Source organism: Pseudochaenichthys georgianus, chromosome 15 (genome assembly GCF_902827115.2).
Source record: "Pseudochaenichthys georgianus chromosome 15, fPseGeo1.2, whole genome shotgun sequence".
Lineage (NCBI taxonomy): Eukaryota > Metazoa > Chordata > Actinopteri > Perciformes > Channichthyidae > Pseudochaenichthys > Pseudochaenichthys georgianus.
In genome coordinates, this window is record NC_047517.1 from 38,380,791 (window position 1) to 38,398,193 (window position 17,403).

The 17,403-nt window shown below is 43.9% G+C and overlaps 1 protein-coding gene across 2 annotated transcripts in view; it reads left to right on the top strand.

Moving 5' to 3' along the window:
- Nucleotides 1-60: 60 nt before the first annotated feature.
- The window catches only part of LOC117459286 (acetylcholine receptor subunit alpha-like), a 49,787-nt gene continuing 32,444 nt past the window's right edge, over nucleotides 61-17,403 (top strand). Inside the window, exon 1 of one of the 2 annotated variants that reach the window (XM_034100026.2) lies at nucleotides 61-284. In XM_034100026.2, the coding sequence (XP_033955917.1) occupies nucleotides 230-284 (55 nt within the window). In that variant the 5' untranslated portion in view covers nucleotides 61-229. The remainder of the gene's footprint in view (nucleotides 285-17,403) is intronic. The other variant, XM_034100027.2, reaches the window with a different exon arrangement.

Below are 17,403 nucleotides of genomic sequence, written 5' to 3' on the forward strand. Positions count from 1 at the left end.
TCTCACCCACACACACACTCCCAGCTGTCCTGCAGTGTGCTGAGAGGGGGAGGAGGAGCAGAGAAACCAGCTCAGGTTCTCTTGCTGGTCTCCCCACCGTCCCAGACTGTCCACAGCTCAGTGCTGCCGCCGCTGCGTGAAGCCCGTTAGCATTAGCTTAGCATTAACACCTCATTATCAAACAGATGCTGTAGAGTTCAGGGATTCTTCACGAACATCTGCTGGAGACATGAACCTCTCTAAGGTGCAGATCTGGTGGATGTGGATCCTGGGTGTATTCGCTGGTAAGTGCGTGCGTGTGCGTGTGTGTGTGTGTGTGCGTGCGTGCGTGCGTGTGTGTGTGTGTGTGTGTTGAATTAACATGAATCAACACCTGTCTAATTTCTCATACAAGTTTTTCTTGCAGTAATGACTCGAGGATAGCGCCTAAAAATACACCCACTGTATATATTGGAATATTTATAGTCAAACAATACTTTAATCCATTTTATTTTATCGTTTTATTGAAGATGTTGTGTGTGTGTGTGTGTGTGTGTGTGTGTGTGTGTGTGTGTGTGTGTGTGTGTGTGTGTGTGTGTGTGTGTGTGTGTGTGTGCGTGCGTGCGCAATACTACCAAAACATATGATTCCAAGCTATCACAGAGTTGAAGTTCATGTCTCTCCAGCTTCTGCTATTCAGAAAACAACCTCCCAGTCGTCGTCTTTTACGAAATACGACATCAATGTTCAACAGATATTGTAAAGGTTAAACGTATTAAAGCGTGCATTGTGCTAAGGTGGGGTTAGGGTGCAGGGTGTTGTTATATTTTAACCTTTGATATGATTGTGGATTTTCTGTAGCAGTGAAGGTCCTAAAAAAGTATGAATAAAAGAGGGAAGTGTATATAAACAACAACAATGATAGTTTCAAGTTACCACGGAGTTGTTCACTCTCACCTGATCCATGGGGATCTCTCCGATATCCATAGCACACTGCTGACTGCATGGCTACTGAGACCACACAAAGACCACACAAAGACCACACAAAGACCACACAAAGACCACACAAAGACCACACACAATGAGAGTGGAACAACTGGTTGGCATTCGGGCAAACCTAAAGGCCCTGACACACCTACCCGGGAGTCAGAGGCCGTCGGGCATTCGCGGCGCCCTACTCAGGTTGGTGTGTCCCGCACCGTCGTTGCTTTACGGCACACCACACCTCCCGCGGCCGATTCAACATGTTGACGCAGGCGGACGTAAAAGTCGGGATGCCTTCGGTACGCGTTCTTTGGTCTCAGGTTGGTGTGTAGCGGCCTTAGGGTCTTTGAGCATCCTCCACAAGGACAGTGACACTGAAGAGGACGACTCAGAGTGTGATGTTGAAGAGGCCCAGGAAGAGAGGATCGCTTGAAGGAAGATTTGCTTTTGTTTAATGGGACTTCTTGGAGGGAGAGGGCTCTTTTTCATTTCACATTTAGGGACTTTGTGGGGATCTTTGGATGGGGGGGGAATTTTTGTTCATTTTTTAATGATTGGGGTTGGGGGGGATGAGTAATATTTAACTCAACATTCCTGTTTTCGTTCTTCAATGAAACAAATAATTGTTCAATAAAATAATTAAAACTTGTTCTGTTCTACTTAAAACATTTTTTTTTTTAAATCTGTTGAAATGTCATGTTCTTTGTTTAATTTTGCATCGAATATTTCCAAAATTCCCCGGCTTAATTCCCATGGAAACTTTCCGGAAACTTTCCGCCCCTAGATACGACACAGTGTTGATAAATCCTGTCACAAAATATGCATATATGCCCTGATATTGAACATAGTTGATGAGAAACAAGAGTTTTTAAGGGTCTTTCTAAAATGGTATTTCAATTACCCGAAACCAAAGTGAACTGCTGAAATAAAAAGACTGAAAAGGTAACAGTTGCTGTGACATTGGAGTGGAATCCAGTTAGAAGTCAAGGAGATGCTTCGAGTCCCTTTCAAGCGGGGAGACCGCACCAAAAACGGAGACTTGACAATCACATCGATGCAAAAAGCATACACACGGCCATAAGGTGGAACTGCTGATTGATTCGCAGCATCCCACAACAACCTGACACAGCCACAGTTATTTTAGGGGTCGTTATCAATATTAGCAAGGGATAAGTATTGGTAATATTATATCTCGTCATCATATCTCAATGTCGCCTTATTGCTTCACGCATTCCCGAATAAATATCTATCTTAATCTCAGAATTTCACATCATCTTTCACCGTAAGAAACGGGAGTGTCTTGGCATCTGTCGCTCAGCCTCCCTGAAAAGCGGAGGCTCGGCATTGTTAGCATTCCTCTTTGCATTCAGATGTAAGCTGCTGCCCTCTTCAAGAGAGATTTATATTTACCAGAGACGGGACAGGGGTCTCTGTTCAAGGACAATTGGACGGGACACATGCTAGTTAATGGACATGCTGTCTCTTGAAGGGGGATTAAACCTGTGACTGTCCAAATACAGGACACAGTAGAACAACAAGCCTCTGACTGTAAATCGTCCCTTTACAGATTTAAAATGTCGATCTCTCTGTCTGTACAAACACACAGAACAATTTACTTTGAGATTAATTATGCCAGATTTGAGATAATTAGGGCTGCAACAAACGACTAATTTGATAATCGATTAATGAAACGATTAATCGACTATTCGGACTATTACTGTACGCCTTGCACAATTTCTCAAACGCTCTTATTTAGCCATCAACTTTTAGATTCAGCTTGAGGTTGCTTTAGGCATGTGGAAACAATGAAGACAATAAAGATGAATACTTGATTCAAAAATACATATATTATTAAATTAACTTAACAAATTGTGAATAAAACTAACATTGCTTTTTATTTAAATTAAATAAATAATATTTCACATCAAAAGAAACAACAGTGTTTTAACAAATGGTATTAAATAATCTGATGACAGAACTGTGAACAGAACAGCTGAAACTTTAACTAAATAAATAACTCAGTTTCCTCTAATCATAACCCATGTTTGTATAATGGAGTTAACTCCGTGTGTTGCTGACGTGGAAAAGTTACTCGTGGACGGGGCTACAGAGCAAGACAGTGGAACCCGGTGCATTCCTCCGTCTGGATGTGGAGCACTTTTGATAAAAGTTTAGACACATTGCTCGTGTTACCGCCCTTACATGCTAAACTGTTATTGCACTTTTGGTAACGAGCATTCTCCACATCGAGACGGGTAAAGTTTAACCACCTCGGAGCGCTTCTCTCCGCCATCCCCGCCGTGTGTGCTGCATGTAGCAGCCGTGTGTGTAAACCGCCCCCTCGCACACGGACGGGGGAGAGAGATCTCGTCTCGATTGGAAAGATCGAAAATACATCACAGACGCATTTGTTTGTCTTGTTGCACGTTAGAAACGAGTTGGCGACACTAAGACTGCGATATAATGTTTTTGTAGCAATAATACATGACATATATTTTTTAAATGTCTCCAGTACCGATAAAAAGACCGATAACGTTGGAGCTTAACGGCGCGTAAAACACACGTGATGACGTCACCAACGAATCGACGACTGAATTAGTTGGCAACTAATTTGGTCATCGATTTTAATCTATTAAATCGATTGGTTGTTGCACCCCTAGAGCCAATAGCTCATTTCCATCTGCAGTCCTTAGGACCTAGTCTTCATCATGTTATGAAATGTGTTGGCAATAAAATGCATCGTTTTCCCCATATACATTTCTCAAAACATCAACATGCTTGGGGCCCCGGACCAGAAGGGGGCCCCCGAAGAAGGGAGATTAAGAAGGTCCACAGCAACGACAACATGAAACGCCCTTTAAGTTACTGCAACGACATGTCGGGAAATCCCCTCAAGGCGGCCCCATGCATAGCGCGCCGTAAAATGCTGCTTCTTATCTTAAGTGTTGCTTCGCTCTGGGGGGGGGGGGGAGCAGGGGGGGGGGGACTCTCAACCGGCCCACTTCGGTACCACAAGTAAATACTGCTAGCAACTTATTGACGGGGGGGGGGCGGTGCTAGTGACTTCATTACCGGCCCATCCGGATTCGTCCCGATGGCCAGTCCGCCCCTGGGGAAGAGTGTGTTGGGGCGCCGCTGATGGTGATGAAAGCTGGTTCGAGGGGCCCCCAGTGCATTTTTTCCTAGGGCCCCCACAGACTCTAGGACCGCCACTGTTCACATGTTGGTGTTGGCAGTATCTCAAATTGAACATTTTAATTGCAAAAGGACAGTGGGGGGGGAAATCAGAAACATGTCACTGTGCTGATCTCATGTTTATTCTATAAAACAAATGCGTATTACAGCTCTGGAAAGGCTTGAGTGTGGAGCCGAATATATCATTTGAGTGGATTAAATACATTTCTCCTAAAATGGCTCACAGGTTTAGAGAAAGCTCTGTAACTGCTTTACCAATGCTTTATGAATACTAATGTTTTATCACATCTGCAAATGTATTTTACATCGTGGTAGCAAAGCTGATTTGACCTTGTTTTTCCCTTTAGCATGTATTGTTTTAGTTTTCCTATAATAGCATTCAGGCCAGATCACCAGTCCATTAAATCCAAATAGAATTACTTTTATTCATCCTTTCCAATTCAGTGGTTTCCTTGCGGGATGTTTTATGAAACCCACTTGTGAAGAATAGATAGAGGATGTGTGTGAGGATGAATGGATGCAGCCTGTTGGACATTATCTGCATCGCTGCAGATGTGCAATAAAAGACGCTCTCATTCTCTTAAATCATCTTTATGGCGGCACATCCACTTTAAAAAATATCTACGAGCTGGAGATTGTTTGTCATTATCAGACGGATCATTCCGCGCCTCCAAACAGGACCTTTTTTATTTGTGTTTTGTTAGAAAACTCTCACTCGTCCCCGGCTTCAGCTTCAATCTCAGTGTCCATGTGTTTCTGATCCTCTCCAGAAGGGAAGTAGTCGTCACATACAGAGCATCAACTAGTTCCTGAGCAGTGTCCTTCACATGCTGATATCCAGGAGAGGGAGTTACATAGGGGTGCAACAACTAATCGATTTAATAGATTAAAATCGATTACCAAATTAGTTGCCAACTAATTCAGTCGTCGATTCGTTGGTGACGTCATCACGTGTGTTTTACGCCCCGTTAAGCTACAACTTTATTGGTCTTTTTATCGGTACTGGAGACATTTAAAAAATATATGTCATGTATTATTGCTACATAGACATTATATCGCAGTCTTAGTGTCGCCAACTCGTTTCTAATATGCAAAAAGGCAAACAAATGCGTCTGTGATGTATTTTCGATCTTTCTCTCCCCCGCCTGCTTGCGAGGGGGCGGGGCCGTTTACACACGGGCAGCTGCAACATGCAGCAACACACACACACACGTGGGAGATGGCGGAGAGAACGCGCTCCGAGGTGGTTAAACTTTACCCGACCTCGATGTGGAGAATGCTCGTTGCCAAAAGTGGAATAAGAGTTTAGCATGTGAGGGCGGTAACACGAGCTATTTGTCTAAACATTTATCAAAAGTGCTCCAGATCCAGACGGAGGAATGCACCGGGTTCCACTGTCTTTCTAGCAGCTCTGCAGCCCCGTCCACAGTAACGTGTCCACGTCAGGTGTTCTGTATGCTAGCAGCAACACACGCAGCTAACTACATTATACAAACATAATGATTAGAGGTAACAAGAGTTATTTGCGGACTGTTGGTGACAGAGCCTTCAGTGTGGCACCCCCCACCCTCTGGAACTCTCTCCCCCCCGAAATCCGCAGCGCCCCAACCCTGGACATTTTCAAAAAAGCCCTCAAAACGCACCTTTTACCAAGGCTTTCCCCACTGTATAGTTAGTTTAATAGGTTTATTTGTCTGCTACTTCCCCCCCCCCACTCCCTTAACCTGTCTGCCTTTTTTCCCCTACTCCCCCCCCCTACCCGACTTGTAAAGCGACCTTGGGTTTCCTGAAAGGCGCTATAAAAATATTATATATTATTATTATTTAGTTTGTTAAAGTTTCAGCTATTCTTATATTTACAGTTGTGTCATCAGATTATTTAATACGATTTGTTAAAACACTGTTGTTTCTTTTGATGTGAAATATTATTTATTTAATTTGAATAAAAAGCAATGTTAGTTTTGTTCACAATTTAAGTTATTTCAATAATATATTTATTTTGGAATCAAGTATTCATCTTTATTGTCTTCATTGTTAGTTTCCACATGCCTAAAACAACCTCAAGCTACATCTATAAATTGATGGCTAAATAAGAGCGTTTGAGAAATTGTGCAAGGCGTACAGTAATAGTCCGAATAGTCGATTAATCGTTTCATTAATCGATAGATTAATCGATTATCAAATTAGTCGTTTGTTGCAGCCCTAGAGTTACACAGTCCCAAGATGGAGGACTACCGGTTCTTGTAGATAATCATACATCCTGTCATGAACAAAATACTGAGTTTTTTCTCAAAATGTTTGACTTTTTCCTAAAAATCCTAATTTCTTTATCAAAATCTCAAAATTCTCATTTTTTTTTCTCAAAATCTAAAAATTCTCATTTTTTTTCTCAAAATCTTAAAATTCTGACTTTTTCTCAAAATCCCCCAAAAAAATCGGACTTTTTCATCATGTTAATCACATAGCTATCACATGCCTCAAACAGTCCTGATGCTCTTCGAGGTCATCACACATCCTGTCATGTTCACAGCTACAGTTGGGATACCTTTGTTATCAAGTTACTCTCATGTTGGAAGAGGACTTTCAGTATTTCCCCAACATGTTTACATATAGTATGAGGGCAATACCGTGGCGCTGTGCTTGTATATAAGATATATCAATTATCGGGAGAACATGGCACCCGTATACAAGATGGCCGCTGACTTTAACAACAACGTGACATCGAAGCTCCGTAAAAACAAATTGGCACGACTTCATATTTTTGCAGTTATACAGTTTTTGATGAACAGAAATAGTGTTTTCTGGCATCACTTTAACATTTCACGGGGAAAATCTGCATTTCTGGTATGAGGGCGCACGCCGAGAGTAAGAGTTGTTACCCGGTTCAGACAAAACCCTGTTACTAAAGATCCAGTTACAGTAGATGCATTTATGATGTTATCTAGATTTGATCCTTTGCAGACCATTCAATCCAATCCACTTTATTTATATAGCACAGTTTTACCGAAGTGCTTCACAGCAGACATAACATTATAATAAAATATAATATTACAGTAATAGATAAAAGGCACACATACGAATAGATAAAAAAGGCACATAAGGACTATGGACAGACAAAGTAAAACAATGAACAAACCTATAACAAAAAGGGCTTCTTAAAAGTATGTGCACTTCTTTTAGGTTGTATTTAGTGATGGTTACCCAAGCATTATTGCTCAGAAAAGATCTTTCTCATTAATAAATGTCCTGTACAAGAACTACGGGACCGTTTGAGATTTATACAAGATATTACAACCAGATATAAATACACACAGAAGCTGAATGTATTGGGCTTTTACTCTGCGTGTTCATACAGTTTACATGTATGAGTACCTCTTTTTTAGAATAGAACAATTCACTATCAATAATAATTATTAATAATTATTAATAATAATAATAATAATAATAGGAAAGCAATTGTTAGGAATTAAAATCAATGTTTTGATAGCATTGTGCACCTTAAACATACCGTCAGTTTAAATGCCGTTTTATACTGAAAAACCAGAAGTTCTCGTGCACAACCAGTTGTTAAGCTTTTATTCTGAAAATCCCTTCATCTCCGGTTAGCATGAGGCTAATATACCATTCTATAGAGGTGAATTTAGCAGCGATATGATATGATGTTGCACAGCGAAACCTACTGATTTCAACACTACAACTATAGTCGAGATATTATTATTGTTGGATAAGGTACAGTTTATTTGAGTACGTTATTGTTTACAGATGTGGGTAGCATGTGACAACATTCGGACCGACCGGAAACCAAACTGCTGTGAAGTATTTCCTGTGTTTTTGGAGTATTGATTACAGCGTTTAGAATGTGTTAAATGAAAAGTCATGAAAGAGTTAAGGGGGAGAAAAGGCGTGTTTAGATATATATTGAATGTACAATGTCTTTATCCTCTGATATGCGTAACAAGGACATTGAAACGTGGAGAGCCGGCCCGCAGGGAGGAGCCAGCAGAGGATATATACAGCGCGAGATACACAGCTGTATTTCTGTCGGACAATATCCTGTTTGTAACATTACCACGCTTTTTATCAATTAAAGTACCAATTTGAAACAATCTCAGAGACTCCATTTAGTCTCCTTTTTAAGCTTCTCTCCTGGGCGCTAGAATAACCACACACAGATAACACAATCTGGAGATATGTTGTGTTAGCGCGAGGCTAACACACATGCAATATCAGACTGAACAACACTCCTCCTTTGAGTGAATGCAACAAGTCAAGCTCCTTTTCTGGAGGTTAGAGATTCACATTGAAGGCAGACAGACACGGCCATTTTAGGGAGAGTGGCAGCCTCCTTTTATTTGATATCCACGCTCAAATGCATTGTTGCAGTCCTTCACGGCATTCCCCAGCCTGTCACGAGACGTTTGCTCAAAAGCTTACTTCACGGCAGAAATATCATCATATGCAATTTCACTATAGATAGTGACAGAAAAATATATAGAGGCTTTGAAATAAGGGCTGTAAAATTCACAGAAATCTCAATATGCGCTAATGCAACACACGATGTGAAAATATCTGAAAGGAGCCGCAATTCACGGAGAATTCCTGGCATACAAACAATGACAATTTTCATATCATATCACATTTGCAAAACCACGCGGTCTTGTTCAAACCGTGCAGGCCTTTCAGCCGTTATTGTTTGCCCTTATGGTTCAGTGTTACGTGGGAATTGGAGCAGAGTGTGGGCAATGATTGACAGCTCCAAGTGGCTCCTCTGTCCCGCCTCCCCTGCGTCTATTTTAGTCGTTGGCCCGATCAAAGCGTGCTACAGGACAACAGACAGCGAGCAGGAAGTGACAGACATGATGGCAGACAGAGAAATTAACAGCGGCACGTAACTCCTCTTCCTCACATCACTGAGGAAGATGAAGGAAGAAGCCATGAAACTAAACCCCAACTGTGTGTGTGGTGTGTGTGTGTGTGTGTGGTGTGTGTGTGTGTGTGTGTGGTGTGTGTGTGTGTGTGTGTGTGTGTGTGTGTGTGTGTGTGTGTGTGTGTGTGTGTGTGTGTGTGTGTGTGTGTGTGTGTGTGTGTGTGTGTTGTGTGGGTGTGTGTGTGTGTGTGTGTCGGGGAAATGAAATGAGATCCCAGCTTTGGATGGCCGACAGATTCCAGACATAACTGGCAGAGGATGTAATTTATGTCCGGCCTGGCTAGCAGTGCTATGCTAATACGCTGTTGTCATATAGCAACAGCTAATGGGGATCCTAAATAAACATAAACATAGTAGTAGGCTGTAGTATGTTTTCATTTAAAACATAATTCATGGACTCTGTTAGACCGTTAGCATGACGAGTTGTTGAATGCAGGTTCTGAGCTCGAACTGATCCTGACTTCCTGTGAAGTGGATCGGCCGCTGCTGGTTTTCCTCTTAACGCTCGGCTTAAGTTCCCGTCTGATGACTTCCACAGGAACACATCTGATCTGTGAGCTCAGACGCTCAGGGACCTTTAGTGCGGAGGCTTTTCACTGCTGTTGCTGTTGATCTGTCTGCATGTGCCTCGAACTCAGGGGTGGGAAGTAGTGGAGTACAAATACTTTGTTACTGTTCTTAAGTACATGTTTCTGGTATCAGTACTTTACTCTACTACTTAATTTTCTGACCACTTTTTACTTCTACTTCTTACATGTTGAACTCAAATACCTGTACTTTCTACTTCTTACATGTTGAACTCAAATACCTGTACTTTCTACTTCTTACATGTTGAACTCAAATACCTGTACTTTCTACTTCTTACATGTTGAACACAAATACCTGTACTTTCTACTTCTCTCATGTTGAACACAAATACCTGTACTTTCTACTTCTCTCATGTTGAACACAAATACCTGTACTTTCTACTTCTTACATGTGAACACAAATACCTGTACTTTCTACTTCTCTCATGTTGAACACAAATACCTGTACTTTCTACTTCTTACATGTTGAACTCAAATACCTGTACTTTCTACTTCTTACATGTTGAACTCAAATACCTGTACTTTCTACTTCTTACATGTTGAACACAAATACCTGTACTTTCTACTTCTTACATGTTGAACTCAAATACCCTGTACTTTCTACTTCTCTCATGTTGAACCCAAATACCTGTACTTTCTACTTCTTACATGTTGAACTCAAATACCTGTACTTTCTACTTCTTACATGTTGAACTCAAATACTTGTACTTTCTACTTCTCTCATGTTGAACTCAAATACCTGTACTTTCTACTTCTTACATGTTGAACTCAAATACCTGTACTTTCTACTTCTTACATGTTGAACTCAAATACCTGTACTTTCTACTTCTTACATGTTGAACTCAAATACCTGTACTTTCTACTTCTCACATGTTGAACTCAAATACCTGTACTTTCTACTTCTCACATGTTGAACTCAAATACCTGTACTTCTACTTCTTACATGTTGAACCCAAATACCTGTACTTTCTACTTCTCTCATGTTGAACACAAATACCTGTACTTTCTACTTCTTACATGTTGAACTCAAATACTTGTACTTTCTACTTCTCTCATGTTGAACTCAAATACCTGTACTTTCTACTTCTTACATGTTGAACCCAAATACCTGTACTTTCTACTTCTCTCATGTTGAACACAAATACCTGTACTTTCTACTTCTTACATGTTGAACTCAAATACTTGTACTTTCTACTTCTCTCATTTCCCAAACAGCTGGTTCCTTTAGTCTGAATGTGTGTTGGTGCGTGGTCATTATTCTTTAGAGTCACTGCGTGCCTATTGGTTGGAACACGATCCGTGTATCCATCACTTCCTGGTCTTCTCTAAAGAAGAGGGACCAATGGAAACGTTGTCATGTTGCCGTTGGTCACCATGGAAACATTCATTAGCTAACAATGACATTATTGTTCTATTGATATAAAGGGAGGTCAGGTACTCTTTAAAGCAGCTGCTAGCTATGGGTACTTTTTACTGAAGTACACTTCAAAGCCTCTTTACTTTCACTTGAGTAAAGAAGTTTAGTCAGTACTTCTACTTTCACCAGAGTATTTTTAAACACGAGTATCTGTACTTCTACTTGAGGTAAAGATGTGTGTACTTTTGCACCCCCCTCATCTGACATGTCCTCTCTCCACATGCTCTCCAACTCCCTGAGTCACGGTGAAAGGTTTCAGGTTGCTGCTTGAAGCCTGGGAAATGTTTGCTGTGTGAATCACGGTTAAAAGCGACCGGCGGGCTTCAGCTGTGGTTCGAGGTCCGGTGTGAAAACATTCAGACCGTCAGCTGGAGCATTTCATGATCTGAACCTCAGCTGACGTGAGACAAAATTAGATTTGTTTTGAATGTGTGAAGCACAGTCTGTGTCGAGAACAAATCAGACATTACTGACAAAGTTCCAAGTTCAGTTTAAGGGAGTTAAAGAGGCCCTAGTGTGCTCATTTAGAGGTGTGTATGTTGTGCCTCTACGGTGACATGTTGCTTTAATGTTCAAAAAGCTCTTTATATTTCTCATTTTCAAACACTTTCATTAAACACGACAGAAAAGGGAAACCCCAGAAAGCATAATAATAGGGCCTCTTGTAGGGCTGCTCAATAAATCGTATTTTAATCGCAATTACGATGTTGGCTTACAATCGAAATAAAACGATTATTTTTTTGTATTGGTTTTCAGTTGAGTTAAACTTAAACTTCAGAGTAACTGTTAAAAACATACTGTTCAAATGTTTTTTTTCAATAAATGGATGTTTTCAAAGTAAATGGATAATCGTTTTTAATAATCGTGATATCAATTACTGACCCAAATAATGGAGATTATGATTGTTGCCATAATCGAGCAGCCCTAGCCTCTTGTAACCTTCCTGGTGACTTGTTTTCTAAATGTTTTTAATGTCGGGATAAGAGGTCATTCCCTCTCATTGCCAAAAGAAAGACATGGAAAATGAATGCTCACTGCTTTTCTGTAATCATTTGAAGCATCTAGTGGGATGATATTCTTAATCATTCTTAATATTGGGAGGGATGAACCCTCTTTAATGCTCACACATGCAGAGCACCCAGCACAACAGCGACATGTGTTCTCTGCTTTTAATCCATCCTAGTGCCAGGAGTCTAGTAGGAGCAGTGTGCAGCTAGTGGGCAGCTAGTGGTGCAGCTAGTGGGCAGCTAGTGGGCAGCTAGTGGACAGCTAGTGGGCAGCTAGTGTACAGCTAGTGGGCAGCTAGTGTACAGCTAGTGGGCAGCTAGTGGGCAGCTAGTGTACAGCTAGTGGGCAGCTAGTGGGCAGCTAGTGGGCAGCTAGTGGGCAGCTAGTGTACAGCTAGTGGGCAGCTAGTGTACAGCTAGTGGGCAGCTAGTGGGCAGCTAGTGTACAGCTAGTGGGCAGCTAGTGGGCAGCAGTGGGCAGGTAGTGGGCAGCATGTGGGCAGCTAGTGGGCAGCAGTGGGCAGCTAGTGGGCATGTTGGCATGTGGGCAGCTAGTGGGCAGCAGTGGGCAGCTAGTGGGCAGCTAGTGGGCAGCTAGTGTACAGCTAGTGGGACAGCTAGTGGGCAGCTAGTGGGCAGCTAGTGGGCAGCTAGTGGGGCAGCTAGTGTGCAGCTAGTGTGCAGCTAGTGTGCAGCTAGTGGGCAGCTAGTGGGCAGCTAGTGTGCAGCTAGTGGGCAGCTAGTGGGCAGCTAGTGTACAGCTAGTGGGCAGCTAGTGGGCAGCTAGTGGGCAGCTAATGGGCAGCTAGTGGACAGCTAGTGGGCAGCTAGTGTACAGCTAGTGGGCAGCTAGTGGACAGCTAGTGGGCAGCTAGTGGGGCAGCTAGTGGGCAGCTAGTGGGCAGCTAGTGGACAGCTAGTGGGCAGCTAGTGTGCAGCTAGTGGGCAGCTAGTGTACAGCTAGTGGGCAGCTAGTGTACAGCTAGTGGGCAGCTAGTGTACAGCTAGTGGGCAGCTAGTGGGCAGCTAGTGTACAGCTAGTGGGCAGCTAGTGGGCAGCTAGTGGGCAGCTAGTGTACAGCTAGTGGCAGCTAGTGTACAGCTAGTGGGCAGCTAGTGGGCAGCTAGTGTACAGCTAGTGGGCAGCTAGTGGGCAGCTAGTGGGCAGCTAGTGGGCAGCTAGTGTACAGCTAGTGGGCAGCTAGTGTACAGCTAGTGGGCAGCTAGTGTACAGCTAGTGGGGCAGCTAGTGGGCAGCTAGTGGGCAGCTAGTGTACAGCTAGTGGGCAGCTAGTGGGCAGCTAGTGTACAGCTAGTGGGGCAGCTAGTGGGCAGCTAGTGGGCAGCTAGTGGGCAGCTAGTGTGCAGCTAGTGGGCAGCTAGTGGACAGCTAGTGGGCAGCTAGTGGACAGCTAGTGGGCAGCTAGTGGACAGCTAGTGGGCAGCTAGTGTGCAGCTAGTGTGCAGCTAGTGGTGCAGCTAGTGGGCAGCTAGTGGGCAGCTAGTGTGCAGCTAGTGGGCAGCTAGTGGGCACTAGTGTACAGCTAGTGGGCAGCTAGTGGGCAGCTAGTGGGCAGCTAGTGGGCAGCTAGTGGACAGCTAGTGGGCAGCTAGTGTACAGCTAGTGGGCAGCTAGTGGACAGCTAGTGGGCAGCTAGTGGGCAGCTAGTGGGCAGCTAGTGGGCAGCTAGTGGACAGCTAGTGGGCAGCTAGTGTGCAGCTAGTGGGCAGCTAGTGGGCAGCTAGTGACAGCTAGTGGGCAGCTAGTGTGCAAGCTAGTGGACAGCTAGTGGACAGCTAGTGTGCAGCTAGTGGACAGCTAGTGGACAGCTAGTGGGCAGCTAGTGTGCAGCTAGTGGACAGCTAGTGGGCAGCTAGTGGGCAGCTAGTGGACAGCTAGTGGACAGCTAGTGGGCAGCTAGTGTGCAGCTAGTGGACAGCTAGTGTACAGCTAGTGGGCAGCTAGTGGGCAGCTAGTGGGCAGCTAGTGGGCAGCTAGTGGGCAGCTAGTGTACAGCTAGTGTACAGCTAGTGTACAGCGCCCGGGGAGCAATGGGACTGAGGGGGGAAGGGGGGTGTCTGGTGCCTTGCTCAAGGGCACCACGGCAGGGCAGGAGGTGAACTGGGACCTCTCCAAGGAGCAGTCCACACTCCATATGTAGGTCTGTTCGGGGACTTGAACCGGCGACCCGACACAGTTGACAGTAAAACACCACAAAGTCACTCCCTTAAAACACAAGCTGATCTTCCTCCTCCAAAAAGATCAGAAGATGAGGCTCAATAAAGTCGATTAAGTATTCAAATAAATATAAAATGTATTGTGTGTCTGTGTCGTAGCGTGCCGGTCGGTGCTTTGCTCGGAGGATGAGACTCGTCTGGTCAAAGATCTTTTCGTCGGCTACAACAAGGTGGTGCGTCCGGTGGAGCACTTCAGTGACGCTGTGGTCGTCACCGTGGGCCTGCAGCTCATCCAGCTCATCAGCGTGGTGAGAGCAATAACGTATCGAATGCCCACAACACTTGAACTGATCAAATACGATAAAAAAAACATTGTAGTTTGGCCAACAGGGTAAAAACTACCAAAATAAAACAGACAAACAAAACCACAAATAATATTGTGAGTAAAGCAAAATGTTGTCCAAAAATATTTAGTTTAGTTGAAATTCTATTCTGACAGCAATAACTATTAAAATGCTTTACAAAACGTCTGATAGAAGTGTCTGGTTACTAACCACGCCTTTTAAAAAACAATTGAATATCACATATAAGTCTTTTGAAATGTAAATAGGAAATGATTAAATGTTCCCAACCCTCTGGAGTCTAAGGGCCCGTCCACACTACAGCGTCGACAGCGTCGACAGCTCCAATCTGCCCATTCACTTTCAATGGGTGACGTCACGTTGCCTCGCTTTTTCGCCGAACTGAATTGTGGGTAGCAGAGCGGTCCGTCTCCGCCGTCTCCGGCGACAGAAGTTGAACAATGTTCAACTTCTGACGCCAGAGTAGCCAGCGCCAGCCAATCAAATCCCGTTGCTGACACAGCAGTCAGTGATGGACATCAGAAGATGGTTAAAACAACCAGCCCTTATCGCCAGCAGTAACACTGCATCTACTGCAGGTAATAACAGTTCAGATCATGGGGACATTACGTTACCCTTGGCCACTGTCATGGCCAATAACGCCCGACTCGCCGGCTTTGCCCGCCTCGCCCACAGAGGCGGAGCAGCCGCAGCCATCTTCGTTGCCCCAAACACCGCCACCCCTCGGCGGCCCGCAAGTGCCAGAGGACCTCTGCAAAACAGAGCCTGCCCAGGTATATTTAAAAAAGTGCCCAACTCGCCGGTAGGCTACTCATTTTGCAGCTCATGGTTTCAAAACAGAGATTGGCTGGAATATTCATGTAAAAAAGATGCCATCTTCTGCATGTAGACATTTCGGTTCAAGTAAGTCAGATGCCTTCACCACAACTGGCTACAACAACTGGCGCCATGCTCTTATAGGCTACGTGATAAGGGACTGGGAAGGCATGAATCAAGCAAAGAGCACATAGATCCATAGATCTCTTCATGTTGCTCTCAAAGTGCACCAGATTGATGCTTTTAACTTCAATATTTAAAAAAAAAAAAAATCTTCCCGGGGATCATGCCCCCGGACCCCCCTAGAGGAGGTGAGGACTCTCCTAGAGGAGATGAGGACCCCCTAAAGGGTGTTAGGTCCACTCCCCACTCTCCTCCCGTTCCTGTCTAAAACACTTGAACGCGCTGTCTTTAAACAACTCTCCTGTTATCTCCATCAGAACAACCTTCTGGATCCGCACCAGTCTGGTTTCAAGGCAGGTCACTCCACAGAAACTGCCCTCCTTGCTGTCACTGAGGAACTGCACACGGCCAAAGCAGCCTCCCTCTCCTCTGTCCTCATCCTGTTGGACCTGTCTGCTGCATTCGACACGGTGAATCATCAGATCCTCCTTCGCACTCTCCAAGAACTTGGAGTTTCAGGCTCTGCACTTTCCCTCCTCACCTCATACCTCAAAGACCGCACCTACAGGGTAACGAGGGTCCGAGTCCGACCCTTGTCAATTAACTACAGGGGTCCCTCAGGGCTCTGTTCTTGGTCCCCTCCTCTTCTCCTTGTACACAAACTCGCTCGGATCTGTCATTAGCCCGCATGGTTTTTCATACCACTGCTACGCTGACGACACCCAATTAATTCTGTCCTTTCCCCGCTCAGAGACCCAGGTCGTCGCACGCATCACTGCTCCCCATTGAAATCAGGACAGCAGAAACACATCTTCCGGCGCAGACTGAAAACTCATCTCTTTCGACTCCACCTCGAGCGATAGAATCACTAACAAAGAACTGCTAACAAAGCACTTATATACTAATAAAGGACTGGCTTATCTAAAGCCAGTTGAGTAGCACTTGAAATACTTGGCTCTATGAAACCTGATTGTAGCGGCAATAACTCCCTATGAGTTAGCTGCTGAGAGGCTAAAAGATGCTCTTTGCTGTGACGCGTTCCATGTAAGAGTCCGTATTTGTAGTCCATGGTGTTTAATAAAGACGAAAACAAACAATATACGACTCCAGACCTGACGGTCAACAGAAAGTATCGGAGCAAATTCACCCTCTTCCTACATCATATCCTCCCAACCGGCATCCAACAGGTATACCAATAAACCCACCCACGTGACCATTGCCGGAAGTGATAAACAACAAGAATGAAACGCGATGCAAACAGAAATACAAGATAATAATACAAATAATAAGTAAGGCAAAAACAAGCATTTTGGCTCCTACATTGATGTACTTTATGATTCTGTTTTCTTCAAGGTTGTGTCTTCCTGCTCGAATGTACTTATTGTAAGTCGCTTTGGAAAAGCGTCAGCTAAATGTAATGTAATGTAATGTTATAAAAATAGCACTTTACCACTGCACCCTCTCTAATCTCAGATGCACCCTAAGTCATGTTGTTCTGGAACCGGGCCTGGTCCGAGGTTACCGGACACAGAGAGAGGAGCAGCATACCGATCAAACCGGACCCGGCTGATTCTCACAGAAACAACAACGCATTCAACCCTGGTAATGAACACACAATAAACATCAGACAAACTGCATTCAGCGACCATCTGTTTTGTGTCTGTCTGCGTAAAAATCACTCTAAACGTCATCTGTGTATAATGGCAACCCGAATAAAGATCAATGGACCACTCAAAATTACCATTACACTTATCAGTGTATTCAGTTGTCGACAACATACCAATATGTGATGAAGATACTTCAATACAGACGACACTGAACAATAACG